The 18555-nt window shown below is 40.0% G+C and overlaps 2 protein-coding genes across 12 annotated transcripts; both read left to right on the forward strand.

The window, feature by feature from the left end:
• The first annotated feature begins 1171 nt into the window (after positions 1–1171).
• Positions 1172–5545, forward strand: LOC117711254 (olfactory receptor 2T29-like). Of its 3 annotated transcripts, none has more exons than XM_076936776.1 (3): positions 1172–1224; positions 2637–2711; positions 4193–5545. In XM_076936776.1, exon 3 carries the CDS (start codon positions 4202–4204, stop codon positions 5156–5158), a length of 957 nt encoding a protein of 318 aa, XP_076792891.1. In that variant the 5' UTR covers positions 1172–1224; positions 2637–2711; positions 4193–4201; the 3' UTR covers positions 5159–5545. The 3 variants fall into 3 exon arrangements, with proteins under 3 accessions (XP_076792891.1, XP_076792892.1, XP_034362674.1); XM_076936777.1 differs by lacking the exon at positions 1172–1224 and adding an exon at positions 1231–1999; XM_034506783.2 differs by lacking the exons at positions 1172–1224; positions 2637–2711 and adding an exon at positions 3099–3519.
• Positions 5546–11202: 5657 nt separating this feature from the next.
• LOC117711157 (olfactory receptor 2T29-like) lies at positions 11203–15137 on the forward strand. Of its 9 annotated transcripts, none has more exons than XM_076936784.1 (4): positions 11281–11559; positions 11893–12040; positions 12678–12783; positions 14155–15137. In XM_076936784.1, exon 4 carries the CDS (start codon positions 14164–14166, stop codon positions 15124–15126), a length of 963 nt encoding a protein of 320 aa, XP_076792899.1. In that variant the 5' UTR covers positions 11281–11559; positions 11893–12040; positions 12678–12783; positions 14155–14163; the 3' UTR covers positions 15127–15137. The 9 variants fall into 9 exon arrangements, with proteins under 9 accessions (XP_076792896.1, XP_076792900.1, XP_076792899.1 ...); XM_076936778.1 differs by having other exon boundaries at positions 12678–12752; XM_076936782.1 differs by having other exon boundaries at positions 11986–12040; positions 12678–12752.
• The last annotated feature ends 3418 nt before the right edge of the window (positions 15138–18555 follow it).

An 18555-nucleotide genomic window follows, 5' to 3' on the forward strand; every position in this document is an offset into this window, starting at 1 on the left:
CAAATCCCCCCCCCCCCAGTGACACATTTCTTCCAAGGCCACAGCTGTTCTATCATGGGCCCAATTTCTTATAGTGTCCCTACAAGAAATCTCCCTGTGGGCCAAGCACTCAAACACATGAGTCTATTGGGGCGGCAAACCCATTCAATCCACTATAGACCACATCTCTTACCCCTGTCCTGACAATGTCCAGACAGGACTGCACTTAAACCAAGTGTGGAAGGAGTCAAGATACTGCTCCATCTGTAGGCTAAATCCCTGGGTGCCTGAGAGGTATGAGAAAAGGAGGTGGCCTGATGAACAGAGGACACTATGTGACCAGAGGATGTCATGGGAACAGTGCCATGTTGCTGTAAAGTGATCAGAAACCTTTAGCATTCAGAAAAAGTTCAGAACAATTTGGTTGCAGATCAAGAGTGCAGAGTTGCCTCTGTCTTCCACCCTACACCCTGTGTATTCTAGCTCTGATTACACAGTGTATGTAACTGAGTCTGCACTATTGCCTACAGTTTCAAGCAGAGTGTTACTTTTAAACTGTGACTTTCATTCAGCTGTTAGTAATAGAATTTACATTTTTATCTAAGCCATTTGTATTTAATAGATTGTTCAGAAACTTTCAGGTCTCTGTGTAAAATGAAACAAGCATTTACAATAAAGGCAGCTCTAAGGAATAACCTGTATGACTGACAGCAGAACCCAGGGATGATGCAGTGAGGAGAGAAGACGGCACAGGAGGGATGAGGGCTCAGGGTTAGCCTGCCATGCACTGTAAGGACCAATGTTTACAGCACAGCAGCCAAACCTCAAGCTTCCAAGTGCATTCCAAGGCTGCTGAGAGTTTAGAAGAACACAGAGAGAAGAGGATGGAGAGAGAGAGAACTGTGTAGTGAACAAAGTCCTAGACATAGAACAGCTGACTCAGGTTGGGGCTGATTCTTATTTATGATGGTGTTATTCAGGGTTATTTTTAATATTGGTTACAATGTTTCTACTATAAGAAAACTGAAAGGTAAATCAGGATATGGCAGAAATTTCTGATAGGATCCCTGACTCTCCTAGTTACATTATTCTTTAAAGTCCCAGAGGGAAGTTATCAACAAAAATCTTCATCTGGCGATGTGCCCAGTCCAGCCAGGGATGATGTCACTTGCCTGCTGTTCCTTGTGCACTTAAGCAGCTCCTGCCTCTTGCCTAGTGTGGCCCTGAGTGCAGCTGCACCTGACGGTGAGTCCACCTGACAGGAGAGTCTGTACAGCACAAGGTGGTCACTAGGCTGTCTGTTCCTTCTCCACAAAATCTCCTTTATCCTTTATTCTTTACTGTCTTATTTATTATCAGCAGGAAAGAAATTCAGCCTCCTCCTCTTCATTCTTGGTTTTGTTTTTTTTTTTTTTTTTTTTTTTTTTTTTTCAGACAGGGTTTCTCTGTGTAGCCCTGGCTGTCTTGGAACTCATTCTGTGGACCAGGCTGGCCTCAAACACAGAAATCTACCTGCCTCTGCCTCCCAGTGCTAGGATTAAAGGTGTGTACTAGCACTCCCAGGATCTTCCTAAAGTTTCCCTTTAGTGCTTCCTTACTGAGAATTCTTTTCTGTTATGAATTAAGCAATATGTATTACATACATACATACATACATACATACACACACAGAGAGAGAGACACACACAAGTCTTGCCTTGATTATGTTGGTAATCCCCCTGCCTCAATCTCACAAGCACTAGGATTGTAGTGGGCATCTGCCAACACACCCACCCTTCCTTCTGCACTTTTTAGTATTCATATGACAATGCATTCATTTTGAAATTGTCTTTTGAGTGGTTTATTTAATTTCAAGTGTGTGTAATTTTTCAGGGTTATGCAAAAATAATTGTCTTCATTTTACTGACGTTTCATCATATGAACCTTACAATGAGTGATCAAAAATAAAACTATACCTTTCTGCAGAAGTAATGTTTCCCATTGAACCCAGGCAGGTGCCCACTCTGTGCCTACTCACAGGGTAAGTACTCATTCTGTCAGTGGTTGTGTGAAGTGAGGCAGATGCCTGAGACCTCAAGCTTCTCCTCTGTAAAAGAAAAAAGCATGGTGAGTCTCATGGAAGCAGCAGGGTGGCTCCAGGATGCTGGTGACTTGGGATGTTGCTCTGTAGTTTCCATGCCTTCACTGCTAGTAATACAAAGGATTAACAATGCACCAAGCTGTTCACATGACATCAAATGGTACAGCATGGGTAAGGATAACAGAGATGCTAATCCCTTGCTCTCTGCAGACACCATATTCCTGACCTCACTGCTTCCTGGGACACTGATGCCAGTGGTCCCCACTTAACAGAGGGTTCTAACCTTCCCAACACACCTCCTGTCCCTCACCTGCCTCCTGACCTCCACCCACCCCGAAGACAGTGTTCAGGGCTTCTTGGAGTTTGTGGCTCCCTCCCCAGTCTTTCTTTGCTCACTGTGTCAAAATAATGCAAACTGGGTCATGAGGAAAAGAAAAGGTAAACTTTAAAAGATTTAAAAATTTTAATACAACTAAGTTTTCTTCATAAATGCTCCTTTTAAAATGGAAATCTGTCTTGTTTTTTCCTGTTACTCAGTCTATTTTCTGTCTGTATCTCTACCCATCTCCTCCCATAGGTCTCAGATCTGTCTGGCATCTATATGAAGACAACATGAACCTTTCCTTTCTCTGCTCCATCAGCAGCTTGGGCAGTACGTGATGTTTTAAGGACCTCAGTATCTAGTTTGCTTTAGTGTTTTCATTTTTTAGAACCTTGACATAGATGTAAAATGTTCCTAAGAGTTATGATTGCTGTCCCAACATTCCCTCCATTAAAAATATTGCTAATATCTCAGAGAGCAGAGATTTCATTTCCTTCCTACTGCTTGTAGTTACCAAAATGTAGTATCTACTAGTTCAGAAACAATAGATAGATAGATAGATAGATAGATAGATAGATAGATAGATAGATGATAGATAGATAGATAGATAGATGATAGATAGATAGATGACAGATAGATAGATAGATGATAGATAGATAGATAGATAGATAGATAGATAGATAGATAGATAGACAGACCTTTAAAATCTCTCTTTTAAAGTTCACTGAGTCTTGTCAGGAAGGCTGGGTACATTCTTCTGACTCTGCTTCTTATTCTGCTGTACCTGTTGAAACCTTCAAGCTTACTTCACATTAATGTACTATTTTCCACCATAGGTGGACACTGAACTCATTCAGTGAAATCAAGATTAATGTGTCCCTGGGTTTCTCTCAGCATCTAACAGAGAGGCAGGCTTCGAGTGTGGGGTGGAGGGAACAGAGAACTGCTCTCAGGAACAGCTGAGGGCTGTGCTCTCTCTGCTTCTCAGAGTCCATGAGGAAGTGTCTGACAGTCCACAGAGCTGTTGCTGCTACAGCCTGGCCTGGCAACCAGCAGTGACTGCTAAACCATCAGTCTCCTCCTGAAGTTTAGAGCATCCTATGAGGAAATGAACTAGAAGAAGCAGAGGCCAAAAAATGTAGGATTTTCAAATAACTCTGTCTAACAAGTGTTAGAAGAGAAAATATGTTACTTGTATTATCTATAGTTTCATATGAATATATTTATATGAATTTTATATTTAAAGAGCACTTATCTTTCCAAACAAAGAATTACAAAACAGTTCAAATTCAATCTTAAATGTGCTATACGCAGTACTCAGCTAAGTCTTGAACCACTTTATTTTAAAAACACATTCTTCAATGAATGCTAAACTGGGGAGTACATGCAATATTGTACTAATAGAAGAAGCTCTACAGTGGTTAAGACTAACTTGTGTAGTCATTAAGTCCTGAGTAATGTGTTTGTTTACTTGATGACATTTCACTTACACTAGTTTTCATTGGTTTATTTTTGTTGGTAATTTACTATTTTGGTTGAGAACAAAAGGTTATCTTGCAAATTTCAAAAACTTGTCAATAGAGGACGCTGTCTGTGATGAGGAAAGACCACGATCATGAAAGGTGGAAGCCCTACTCTCAGTGGTGATGGTTCTAACCACAGAAGGATGTGAATTCTTAATTTTTTTAATTCCTTACATTATAAGTAAATTATCATTTTCAAACCTATAGACCCAGGAATTTTCTCAGTATAGTAGGCTTGTACAGACATCAGTAAGCAATCACTAACCACAAAGCTTTTTTGTGGCATAGGAGACGCACATGGACCTCACCACCTGGAATAAAAACTACACTGAACAGTCAGACTTCACCCTGGTGGGACTCTTCAGTCAATTCAAACACCCTGCCCTGCTTGCTGTGGTCATATTTGTGGTTTTCCTGATGGCCTTGTCTGGGAATGCCCTCCTGATCCTGCTGATACTCTCTGACACCCACCTCCACACACCCATGTACTTTTTTATCAGCCAGCTGTCCCTCATGGACATGATGTACATTTCTGTCACTGTGCCCAAGATGCTCATGGACCAGGTCCTGGGGAGCCACAAGATCTCAGCTGCTGCCTGTGGGATGCAGATGTTCTTGTACCTAACACTAGCAGGGTCAGAATATTTGCTTCTGGCTGCCATGTCTTATGACCGCTATGTGGCCATCTGCCATCCACTCCGGTATCCTGTCCTCATGAACCACAGGATGTGTCTCCTCCTGTTGTCTGACTGTTGGCTCCTGGGATCTTTGGATGGCTTCATACTCACTCCAATCACCATGAACTTCCCTTTCTGTAGCTCCAGAGACATTTATCACTTCTTCTGTGAGGTCCCGGCAGTGACAAAGCTCTCCTGCTCAGACACCTGGCTCTATGAGACCCTCATGTATGTGTGCTGTGTGCTCATGCTTCTCATCCCTGTAACAGTCATTTCAGCCTCCTATTCATCCATCCTCCTCACTGTTCTCAGGATGAACTCAGCAGAGGGCAGGAAGAAGGCCCTTGCCACCTGCTCCTCCCACATGACTGTGGTCCTCCTCTTCTATGGAGCTGCTGTCTATACCTACATGCTCCCTGCCTCCCTCCACACCCCTGAGAAGGACATGGTGGTGTCTGTGTTCTACACCATAGTCACTCCTCTGTTGAACCCACTAATCTATAGTTTTAGAAATAAGAATGTCACAGAGGCTATGAAAAAAATGTTGGGTGAAAACCCCTCTTTCCAGAAACAATGAAGTAAACAATTAGGAATACATATTTTCTTTTCCTTATCTCCACACATCTGTTGGTCCAGGTCTCATGCTGAGCTAATTCCTGATCCTTCATGTCTTATTTCATATTCATTCCTTTTGAATAATTGTTTATTCCTAAAATTTCTTCCTTAACAAACTTCTCCTCCATTCACAAACTCTATTTGTATTCTGTCTTAGTTGAAGTTTACAAAGTTAATAATGACTATTTTATTTTGTCGTACTATGATCATAACTTTCAATATTTGTGTCATACTAAGCAAAAAATGGTCATGATGTATTCTACTTTTAAAGCATAGAATGTAATGAGTTGAAAATGTGCTTAGCAATCTTATCAAGAGGTGAATTGAGATAAATATCATATTGAAATAATTCTGTGTGTTTGTGTGATAATTTATATAATTAAAATAGGTAAAAAGTAAAGAGAAAAATACAGTTTTCTCCCTTCAGCCCCTGTATTGTGATATAGTAAAAATAATGCTTAAAATATATTTAGATCTGAATAATACAATTCTCCCCAAGGGTTTCAAATTGTCAGTGTACCTCTATTTACACTTAAATATATCCCTCAAAACCAAACACAGCTTCAGAGGGAATGAGGAATCACTTATTCTTGCCTCAAATATGAATGACCATGACCCAGCATCCTGGACTCAGGTTTGCCCCAATGACACGTTCCAAAGTCTCATAAACGTTACAAACAAGCACAAACAAGTCATAAGTCATAACTCAGGACACTTTCAGCTACACTAATGGGAACATCAGGACTGAGGTTGTAGCGAAGTGGGACAATCTCTGCCATGGTTCTCAGATGCTATCTGGTGACGAGGAAAGCTTTTAGTGTCAGTTCAGTGGCATTCTGAGAAGCCAATGCACTACAAAAGGTGTTACCTGGTTGTCACAGGGATGCTGACAGAAACCACAGTGGGCAATGAATGGCCCCAGGGGACACTGTAGACAGCCCCGGGGTAAATGGGCTCTGTCTCTGGAATGTTCTAAAGCTCCATGTTCACAGGAGTTCTCATCAGTTTGCCAAGTGCAGAATCTTTAACATGAGTTTGGCTTTGTTCTCTGAGAGCCTCAGTGCAGTGTCCCATGTTTCCCAAGCATAAAGCTTGGTGCACGAGGAGACCAAGCACTCTTCTATAACCTGTGGTGACCTGGACAATACATTTTACAGCTAGCTTTATTAAGACTAACCTATATACCAGTTTTCTTTGGAGCCCCCAAGAAAGGAAAAGGAGACCACCCCCAGAGAGAAGAAAGCAATTTTAAGAGATCAATGTCCCCATTCCAAAGATGTGGGGTAAAGGGTTTTTGGTAGTTCAGTGGATTTCTGTCATCATTTAAGGAGAGGGAGATGTTTGCAAGTTCTTATGGTCTTGGAAAGGGAGGAAAGAAAATAGGGGAGCTCAGATTCAGAGATTTCTCTTTCTCTTTCTCTTTCTCTTTCTCTTTCTCTTTCTCTTTCTCTTTCTCTTTCTCTTTCTCTTTCTCTTTCTCTTTCTCTTTCTTCCTCTGTCCTCTTTCTCACCTGTCTTGTCAGGGGGGGAAGGACAGAAACATAGGAATAACACAGGAATAATAGAATGAAAGAGTAGATTGTTAAATCTACTTTCAGATCACAAAACATCAACAAGACAAAATTTTTACACAGCTATGGAATTTATATATTGATGCAGACTTAGGATTATATCTTGCTATAACATACTATGAATATATAGTTCAACTCTTTGTTAAGGTATTGTACCTATGCAATGTGAAGTTCTAGTTCTTTTAAAAGCTGCTATTTCAAACTATTTATGGTAATTAAGAAACGCAAGTCTGTAGTCAGACAATCAAATTTATGGTTATGTTAAATACTAATTATTTAATTACAGAAATATGCTTCCTAGGTTGTACAGATAATAAATAGTTAGAAAAAATTAAATATAATATAGATAGATGATAGATAGATAAGCAGACAGACGGACAGACAGACAATCTTTTATAAACTTCAGAGCTCTTCTACAGAATATGGCATTTAAAGCTGTTTTATTTATTTAAGACTTTTTTTGACAATGAGACAGGTATGGTCCTGGCAACACCCCATTGTACTTCAAATAACATGGTGACCATCAAAGAATCTCTTTGTAGAGTTTGGCTCACATGTGGCAAGCTAGCAATCAGGACAAAAGTTTCTCTTGCCTCCACTGCAGGCAGCATGCTGTGCAAAGTGGACAAATACAATGCAGGGAAATTGAGTGGTTCGCTTTTCTATTGCCTCCAGTATTTACCTGTTTAGTTTTCACCTTGGTGACCAGGCTGTTGGAGAGCATTAGGTATTGAAGCCTCCCACCATCATCTGTGAGGGTCAATGTGTAATTTGAAACATCATTTCAATGGACTTTTTCCTTGACAAATGTTAAGTGTCCTTCCCTGTCTCCTTTGATTAACTTTGGTTTGAAATCTATATTGTTACATATTAAATGTTTCTGTTTGCGCATCCATCCCTGTTAGTCTGTATTGGGGAACTAAATACATTGATATTAAATATATCAATGACCAATGAGTCTTGCTTTCTGTTGTTGTTTGTTGCAATGACCGTGATCATGGTGGTGGTGGTGGTGGTGGTAGTGGTGGTGGTGGTGGTGGTGATGGTGGTGGTGATGGTGGTGTGTCTGTTCTTTCCTTATTTTGGTTTTATTGGTGTGAGATTATTTCTTTCTAGTGTTCTCATGCATGTATGTAACCTTCTCAGGTAGGATGTCTCCTTCTAGTGCAGCTGGATTTGTGACTAGATATTGTTTAAATTAGACCTTATCGTGGAATTTTTATTTTCTCCATCTATGGTGATTAAAGATTTTTCTAGGCATAGGCTCTCAGCTGGAGTATCACTGGTTTCATAGAGATTGAAGGACATCTGTCCAGGCACTCTGATTTTGAGAATCTCCATTAAAAAGTCAAGTGCAGTTCTAATAGGTCTTCCTTTATATGTTACTTGGTCTTTTTCCCTTGTTTTACATATCATCTCTTTGTTCTGTCTGTTTAATGTTTTATTGTTATATGACAAGGAAACTTTTTTTTTGGTCTAATTTATTTGGTGTTCCATAAGCTTCTTGTACTTTTACAGACATCTCCTTCTTTAGGTTAGAAAAATTTTCTTCTATGGTTTTGTTGAAAATATATTCTGGGATCTGAACTGGGGTTATTCTCCTTCCTCTATTCCTATTATTCCTAGGTTTCATTTTTCTTGGATATTTTGTGTCAGTAATTTTTTAGATTAATATTTTCTGTCACAATGTTTCAATTTTTTCCATCATATCTTCAACACCTGAGATTCTTCCTTCCATCTCTTGTATTCTGTTGTTGATGTTTGTATCCGCAGTTCCTGATAGTTTAGTTAGGTTTGTTATTTACACAAATCTCTCTGTTTTTTCTTTATTGCATCAAGTTCCACTTTCAGGTCATATTTTATTCATAGCATTCAAATGTTTGGTTTGTTTTCTTGACTGTTTTGGCTTTTCTTAATGGGATTTACTCATTTATTCTTTAAGGACCCATATTATCTTCATAAGGTTTGTTTTAAGGTGTTTTTCTTGAACTTCACCAGTGTCAGAATAGTCAGGCCTGCTACAGTAGTATACCTGGGCTCTGGTGGTGACATATTACCTTCGTTGATGTTGGTTGTGTTCTTGTGCTGGCATCTAGACATCTGCATTTAGGATTTACATTACAGTTTGAGGTGCAGATTTCTGAGTTTGTCTTGGTTAGATGTGTATTCTGTGTCTTGGTTTCTGTTTTCTCTCTAGACTTCTGGTTAGTGTGGCCTGTGGTTGAGCAGGGTGTCTCCACCCATGTTGAGGTGGACTTCTGGTAGTGCTTGGGTTAAACTCTGGTAGAGCTGGATCAAAAGAGCATATACATTTTGCTCTTTAGACTTCAGACTAATCATTTGAAATGCTCAAGTTATGAAAACTATCTTTCAGATCTAGAGGGAATGTGATAGCTAAAATGACATTGCTAGACATTGGTCAAACAGATTTCCTCATGCCAACTCAGTCTCCATATTGTGATTCCCGTGAAATTAGCCAGAATCCCTTGCAAAGGTTTTGAGCTTCCCCTGTGATTTGTCATTTTCAATACTTTCTTGTTCACCCAGTATATTTGTGTTTACACTGTGTATAAATAAGCATCTGTTATAACAGTTTTTATTGCATTTCTATGACTTGTCTGTATTATAGCATGAGTTTATCACTATTTTATTACATAAAATTTGATTGTTTGATGACACTAATAATTATTTCTCTTCTCCAACAGAGATCCTCATGAATCAGTTTTCAGGACACTACAAAGCCTTCCCTTTTAATCTGGAGAACTTTATGCAGGCCATAGGGAAGGCTGGTGACATGAAAATGAAATAATACCACCTTGGCAGCTGCATGTACCCATCACTATGCATTAGATGCTGCATAGTCAGAAACAACAGGTGATCCTGCCCTGACACCCTGCAGCACCTGAGACAGCTGTGTCCTAACAATAGCTAATCAGCTGCTTTAAGAGCTGAACACAGCCTGCAGTCCCACAGAGCCTCTGTCAACCAAAGTCGATGCAGCTGCCCAAAATGAGCAGCTACGGGAAGGGTGCTATAGTAGTCAGGGTTCCATAGCAGTGAGGAAACATCATGATCAAGGCAACTCTTACAAAGACAGTTAATCGAGGCTGCTTTACAGTTTCAGAGATTTGGTCCATTATCATCATGGCAGGAACCATATCAGCATCTAGGCAAACCTGGTGCTGGAGAAGGAGCTGAGAGTTCTATAGCTTGATCTGGATGCAGTAAGGTGAAGCTGTCTCTTCCAAACTGGGAAGTGCTTGAACATTAGGAGCCTTCAAAGCCCCCCCCCCCCAGTGACACATTTCTTCCAAGGCCACAGCTGTTCTATCATGGGCCCAATTTCTTATAGTGTCCCTACAAGAAATCTCCCTGTGGGCCAAGCACTCAAACACATGAGTCTATTGGGGCGGCAAACCCATTCAATCCACTATAGACCACATCTCTTACCCCTGTCCTGACAATGTCCAGACAGGACTGCACTTAAACCAAGTGTGGAAGGAGTCAAGATACTGCTCCATCTGTAGGCTAAATCCCTGGGTGCCTGAGAGGTATGAGAAAAGGAGGTGGCCTGATGAACAGAGGACACTATGTGACCAGAGGATGTCATGGGAACAGTGCCATGTTGCTGTAAAGTGATCAGAAACCTTTAGCATTCAGAAAAAGTTCAGAACAATTTGGTTGCAGATCAAGAGTGCAGAGTTGCCTCTGTCTTCCACCCTACACCCTGTGTATTCTAGCTCTGATTACACAGTGTATGTAACTGAGTCTGCACTATTGCCTACAGTTTCAAGCAGAGTGTTACTTTTAAACTGTGACTTTCATTCAGCTGTTAGTAATAGAATTTACATTTTTATCTAAGCCATTTGTATTTAGTAGATTGTTCAGAAACTTTCAGGTCTCTGTGTAAAATGAAACAAGCATTTACACTAAAGGCAGCTCTAAGGAATAAGGTGTGTGACTGACAGCAGAACCCAGAGATGATGCAGTGAGGGGAGAAGATGGCACAGGAGGGATGAGGGCTCAGGGTTAGCCTGCCATGCACTGTAAGGACCAATGTTTACAGCACAGCAGCCAAACCTCAAGCTTCCAAGTGCATGCCTATGAAGGCTGCTGAGAGTTTAGAAGAATACAGAGAGAAGAGGATGGAGAGAGAGAGAACTGTGTAGTGAACAAAGTCCTAGACATAGAACAGCTGACTCAGGTTGGGGCTGATTCTTATTTATGATGGTGTTATTCAGGGTTACTTTTAATATTGGTTACAATGTTTCTACTATAAGAAAACTGAAAGGTAAATCAGGCTATGGCAGAAGTTTCTGATAGGATCCCTGACTCTCCTAGTTACATTATTCTTCAAAGTCCCAGAGGGAAGTTATCAACAAAAATCATCATCTGGCGATGTGCCCAGTCCAGCCAGGGATGATGTCACTTGCCTGCTGTTCCTTGTGCACTTAAGCAGCTCCAGCCTCTTGCCCAATGTGACCCTGAGTGCAGCTGCACCTGACAGTGAGTCCACCTGACAGGAGAGTCTGCACAGCACAGGGTGGTCACTAGGCTGTCTGTTCCTTCTCCACAAAATCTCCTTTATCCTTTACTCTTTACTGTCTTATTTATTATCAGCAGGAAAGAAATTCAGCCTCCCCTCTTCATTCTTGTTTTTGTTTTTGTTTTTGTTTTTTTGAGACAGGGTTTCTCTGTGTAGCCCTGGCTGTCCCGGAACTCATTCTGTGGACCAGGCTGGCCTCAAACTCAGAGATCTACATGCCTTTGCCTCCCAGTGCTAGGATTAAAGGTGTGTACTAGCACTCCCAGGATCTTCCTAAAGTTTCCCTTTAGTGCTTCCTTACTGAGAATTCTTTTCTGTTATGAATTAAGCAATATGTATTACATACATACATACATACATACATTCATACATACACACACATAGAGACACACACAAGTCTTGCCTTGATTATGTTGGTAATCCCCCTGCCTCAATCTCACAAGCACTAAGATTGTAGTGGGCATCTGCCAACACACCCACCCTTCCTTCTGCATTTTTTAGTATTCATATGACAATGCATTCATTTTGAAATTGTCTTTTGAGTGGTTTATTTAATTTCAAGTGTGTGTAATTTTTCAGGGTTATGCAAAAATAATTGTCTTCATTTTACTCACGTTTCATCATATGAACCTTACAATGAGTGATCAAAAATAAAACTATACCTTTCTGCAGAAGTAATGTTTCCCATTGAACCCAGGCAGGTGCCCACTCTGTGCCTACTCACAGGGTAAGTACTCATTCTGTCAGTGGTTGTGTGAAGTGAGGCAGATGCCTGAGACCTCAAGCTTCTCCTCTGTAAAAGAAAAAAGCATGGTGAGTCTCATGGAAGCAGCAGGGTGGCTCCAGGATGCTGGTGACTTGGGATGTTGCTCTGTAGTTTCCATGCCTTCATTGCTAGTAATACAAAGAATTAACAATGCACCAAGCTGTTCACATGACATCAAATGGTACAGCATGGGTAAGGATAACAGAGATGCTAATCCCTTGCTCTCTGCAGACACCATATTCCTGACCTCACTGCTTCCTGGGACACTGATGCCAGTGGTCCCCACTTAACAGAGGGTTCTAACCTTCCCAACACACCTCCTGTCCCTCACCTGCCTCCTGACCTCCACCCACCCCGAAGACAGTGTTCAGGGCTTCTTGGAGTTTGTGGCTCCCTCCCCAGTCTTTCTTTGCTCACTGTGTCAAAATAATGCAAACTGGGTCATGAGGAAAAGAAAAGGTAAACTTTAAAAGATTTAAAAATTTTAATACAACTAAGTTTTCTTCATAAATGCTCCTTTTAAAATGGAAATCTGTCTTGTTTTTTCCTGTTACTCAGTCTATTTTCTGTCTGTATCTCTACCCGTCTCCTCCCATAGGTCTCAGATCTGTCTGGCATCTATATGAAGACAACATGAACCTTTCCTTTCTCTGCTCCATCAGCAGCTTGGGCAGTACGTGATGTTTTAAGGACCTCAGTATCTGGTTTGCTTTAGTGTTTTCATTTTTTAGAACCTTGACATAGATGTAAAATGTTCCTAAGAGTTGTGATTGCTGTCCCAACATTCCCTCCATTAAAAATATTGCTAATATCTCAGAGAGCAGAGGTTTCATTTCCTTCCTACTGCTTATAGTTACCAAAATGTAGTATCTACTAGTTCAGAAAGGATACATAGATAGATAGATAGATAGATAGATAGATAGATAGATAGATAGACAGACAGGCAGGCAGGCAGACCTTTAAAATCTCTGTTTTAAAGTTCACTGAGCCTTGTCAGGAAGGCTGGGTACATTCTGTATGACGCTGCTTCTTACTCTGCTGTACCTGTTTAAATCTTCGATCTTAGTTCACCTTCATGTACTATTTTCCCAGCATAGATGGACACTGACCTAGTTCAGTGAAATCAAGATTAATGTGTCCCTGGGTTTCTCTCAGCATCTAACAGAGAGGCAGGCTTCGAGTGTGGGGTGGAGGGAACAGAGAACTGCTCTCAGGAACAGCTGAGGGCTGTGCTCTCTCTGCTTCTCAGAGTCCATGAGGAAGTGTCTGACAGTCCACACAGATGCTGCTCCCACAGCTTGGCCTGGCAACCAGCAGTGACTGCTAAACCCTCAGTCTCCTGCTGAGGCTTAGAGCAAATGGACAACCTGTGAGAAGATGAACTTGGAGAAGCAGAGACCAGAAAATTTGGACTTTCAATTAATTCTGTCTAACAAGTGTTAGATGAGAAAATGTTATTTTTATTGTTTTATCTATATTTTCATATAAACATATTTATATGAATGTATATTTAAAGAGCATTTATCTATCCAAACAAAAAATTACAAAACAATTCAAATTCAATTTTAAATGGGCCGTGCACAGTACTCAGCTAAGATCTTGAACCACTTTATTTTAAAAACACATTCTTCAATGAATGCTAAACTGGAGAGTACATGCAATATTGTGCTAATAGAAGAAGCTCTACAGTGGTTAAGATTAACTTGTGTAGTCATTAAGTCCTGAGTAGTGTGTTTGTTTACTTGATGGCATTTCACTTACACTAGTTTTCATTGGTTTATTTTTGTTGGTAATTCACTATTTTTGTTGAGAACAAAAGGTTATCTTGCAAATTTCAAAAACTTGTCAATAGAGGACGCTATCTGTGATGAGGAAAGACTACAAACATGAAAGGTGGGAACCCTACTCTCAGTGATGATGGCTCTAACAGATGTGAATTCTTAATTTTTAAAATTTCTTATATTATAAGTAGATTATCATTTTCAAATCTATAGGTCCAAGGATTTTCTCAGCATACAAGGGTTATACAGATATTAGTAAACAATCACTAACCACAAAGCTTCTTGGTTGCCTAGGAAACACACATGGACCTCACCACCTGGAGTAACAACTATACTGGACAGTCAGATTTTACCCTGCTGGGATTCTTCAGTCAATCCAAACACCCTGCCCTGCTTGCTGTGGTCATATTTGTGGTTTTCCTGATGGCCTTGTCTGGGAATACCCTCCTGATCCTGCTGATACTCTCTGACACCCACCTCCACACACCCATGTACTTTTTTATCAGCCAGTTGTCCCTCATGGACATGATGTACATTTCTGTCACTGTGCCCAAGATGCTCATGGACCAGGTCCTGGGGAGCCACAAGATCTCAGCTGCTGCCTGTGGGATGCAGATGTTCCTCTATGTGACACTAGCAGGTTCAGAATTTTTCCTTCTGGCTGCCATGTCTTATGACCGCTATGTGGCCATCTGCCATCCACTCCGATATTCTGTCCTCATGAACCACAGGATGTGTCTCCTCCTGTTGTCTGTCTGTTGGCTCCTGGGATCTTTGGATGGCTTCATGTTCACCCCTGTAACCATGAACTTCCCATTCTGTGGATCTCGGGAGATTCATCACTTTTTCTGTGAGGTCCCTGCTGTGACAAAGCTCTCCTGCTCAGACACTTGGCTCTATGAGACTTTCATGTATGTGTGCTGTGTGCTCATGCTTCTCATCCCTGTGACAGTCATTTCAGCCTCCTATTCATGCATCCTCCTCACTGTTCTCAGGATGAACTCAGCAGAGGGCAGGAAGAAGGCCCTTGCCACCTGCTCCTCCCACATGACTGTGGTCCTCCTCTTCTATGGCGCTGCTATCTATACCTACATGCTCCCTGCCTCCCTTCACACCCCTGAGAAGGACATGGTGGTATCTGTGTTTTACACAATACTCACACCTCTGTTGAACCCACTAATCTATAGTTTTAGGAATCAGAATGTCACAGAGGCTATGAAAAAATTGTTGGGTGTAAGCACCCTCTTCCAAGAAATAGTAAAGTAATCTGTAATACATTTTTCTTTTCCTTGTCTCTGTGCATCTATTGATCCAGGTCTCATACTGATGTTATTGCTGATTCATCGTGTCTCATTTCATATCCATCCCTTTTCATAGAACTATTTCTCTATTCTGAAATTTTCTTCATTGATATACTTCTTGTCTATTCAGAAACCTTATTTGCATTCTGCCACTGTTACATATTATGAAGTTGATAATGGCTGCTTAATTTCATGTGACAAAAGTCTTATCATTCGAAATTATGTCATATTGAGCAATAAATGGCAATGATGTGTTCAACTGATAAAAGATAGAGTGAGAGCCTGGCAGTGGTGGCGCACGCCTTTAATCCCAGCACTTGGGAGGCAGAGGCAGGCGGATTTCTGAGTTCTAGGCCAGCCTGGTCTACAGAGTGAGTTTCAGGACAGCCAGAGATACACAGAGAAACCCTGTCTCGAAAAAACAAAAACCAATATATATATATATATATATATATATATATATATATATATATATATATATAGAGAGAGAGAGAGAGAGAGAGAGAGAGAGAGAGAGTGAGATATAAGACAAGTGGTTTACAACATTAACCAGCAGTGAATAGAGATTATTGGCATATTGAAATAATTCTGTGTACCCTCTTGATAATTAATGCAAAATTGAAATTAGGTAAAAATAAAGAGCAAGATACAGTTTTCTCCCTTCAGTATTATGATAAAGTAAAAATAATGCTTAAAGGAGATTTAGATATAGATAGTACAATTTGTCCCAAGGGTTTCAAATTGCCAGTGTACCTGTATTTGCATATAAATATATCCCTCAAAACCAAACATAGCTTCTATTTGAAGGAAATGAGGAATCACTTATTCTTGCCCCAAATATGAATGACCATGGCCCAGCATCCTGGACTTAGGTTTGCCCCAATAACACGTTCCAAAGTCTCATAAACGTTACAAACAAGCACAAACAAGTCATAAGTCATAACTCAGGACACTTTCAGCTACACTGATGGGAACATCAGGACTGAGGTTGTAGTGAAGTGGGACAATCTCTGCCATGGTTCTCAGATGCTATCTGGTGACGTGGAAAGCTTTTAGTGTCAGTTCAGTGGCATTCTGAGAAGCCAATGCACTACAAAAGGTGTCACCTGACTGCCACAGGGATGCTGACAGAAACCACAGTGGGCAATGAATGGCCCCAGGGGACACTGTAGACAGCCCAGGGTAAATGGGCTCTGTCTCTGGAATGTTCTAAAGCTCCATGTTCACAGGAGTTCTCACCAGTTTGCCAAGTGCAGAATCTTCAACATGTGTTTGGCTTTGTTCTGAGTCTCAGTGCAGTGTCCCATGTTTACTGAACATAAACCTTGGTGCATGAAGAGGCTAAGCACTCTTCTATGACCTGTGGTGAAGAAGCTCATTCCCAGGTGTCTGGATAAGCAGAGCAGCATTCATTAGGAGAGGTGTGTAGTACAGGCATTCTGATCTGGGTCTGTTTCCTTCCACTCCCTATATCTGACACAGCATTTACATATGACATGTTACAGGAATGTAATACCTGAAGTTAAATGAGAGAAACAGCAGTGAGGCTGAAGAATGTAAAAAACAGCAAATGTGAAAAACAGGTTTCTAAGTTTACTAGAACTAGAATTGAACCAGGCTACCTGTGTGTCTCCTCTCTGCCTGCCTGGTTCAAATACTTTAAATAATTCAGTTTCTTATAAACTTGCTTTCTCTTTGGCAGGTTGGCTGCATAGCTGTAATTTTATATGGATTGGCTAGTTCTAATTTTAAGAAAAATTGTTCTTCAGTTTTAAAATTTTTGTAACTCTTATTTATTGGTAGTATTTGGATTTGTTTTGTTGTATTGGTTTTACACCAGACTACATTCTTGGGAACTAATAGAAAATCACCTTGTAAAAGATGTCAGGCAATAACATGTCAGACAACAACATGGTATCTTTTTTACTTCTTCCTAACAGACCCTTGACTCCTTTCCCAGAATTCCTCTCCCCCATCCCACCTCTCTTTCTCTCTATAGATAGATAGATAGATAGATAGATAGATAGATAGATATAGATATAGATATAGATATAGATATAGATATAGATATAGATATAGATATAGATATAGATATAGATATCTGCCAGATATCCCATGTCTCACCTTCTGATACTGCCTCAGCTTATTGGCTATCAAATTTTTATTGACAAGTGATGCTTCCACACAGTACACAAGAAATTATCGCTACAATTCCCCTTTGAGTCCAATAAAAAGCTTTTTCTTTAACATCAATAAACTATATACAATAATAACAATTATGAAAGCCATTAGCTAAGAAGTGTCTTTATAATGTCCAGTCCATATGTATTTGGCAACCTTGAAGGAAGTAATCATTTATCTTATCTTGGTGAGTTCGGAGTTCTATATTTAAATTATATTCTATTTGGAGGTGCATTTATCAACCTATAAATATCCTTGAACTTCAAAACATTTTCTTAAATCCTAAACAACTTAAGCTTAATTGTAAGACTATAACTATCTAGTCTTCAATGCCATCAGAGACCTTAGAAGGATAAATATTTCCTAAGTAAACAAGAAGTACAGAGCAAGCAGCTTTCAAAACTATAGAAATGACAAAGGTTACTGGCTACCTGGACAGTCACCCAAGGTTTCTTGTGTCATTAGAGTATCATCATCTGGCCCAGAATATGACAGATATTCTATAAAGCATGAATATTGAAAGACTTGCTTACCCTGTCTTGGCAAAGCTCAGCAATCCACTTTCCTGCACCCTGTTTGTACTCTTTGGACAGCATATTGCCAGCAGTTGAGGCAAGGGCAGTTTTTTGCTCCATGGAAGCTTTGCCACATGTGAAGCAAACGCTACAAGGAGGGTCTTCGATGCTCATCTTCTTCTTGAATTGGAGTAGGAGTGCTGTCAGGACCAGATATGTCTCCCTGTCATGAAAAGCTTTTTATTAATAAAACATCTATAAATGCCATGTTCTGCAGATCTCTGAAGTTTCTAAAAACCATCTCTAACTATAGTATATCTTTGCTTGTTTCTAGCTATCTACTATTTGCTTAACTTTGAAAACATCTACAGGAAGCTAAATAAAGCTTATTTCTGCAATAAACTAAATTAGTACATACCATGACTACAAGTTTGATTGATTGACTATGAACTTGTATTTCTTAATTATCCTAAACAGTTTATAATAGTAGCTTTCAAGGACTAGAACTCCACAATACATTTTTAAATGAGTTGCCTAGGTAGAATACCTTAAAAAAAAAGTTGAAACATATACAATATGTTTTAGCAAAACATAATTGTAATTTTGTATCAATGCACAAAATCTATACCAAATATGAACGATTTGACTTGTTGTTGATTTCTAGTCTAAAAGTAGATTCAACAATCTACTCTTTTATC

Source organism: Arvicanthis niloticus, chromosome 6, assembly GCF_011762505.2.
Source record: "Arvicanthis niloticus isolate mArvNil1 chromosome 6, mArvNil1.pat.X, whole genome shotgun sequence".
NCBI classification, from domain to species: domain Eukaryota; kingdom Metazoa; phylum Chordata; class Mammalia; order Rodentia; family Muridae; genus Arvicanthis; species Arvicanthis niloticus.

Excerpts from the sequence above, each read along its gene's own strand:
- LOC117711254 (XM_076936776.1), top strand. The coding sequence starts at position 4,202 with ATGGACCTCACCACCTGGAATAAAAACTACACTGAACAGTCAGACTTC.
- LOC117711157 (XM_076936781.1), top strand. The coding sequence starts at position 14,164 with ATGGACCTCACCACCTGGAGTAACAACTATACTGGACAGTCAGATTTT.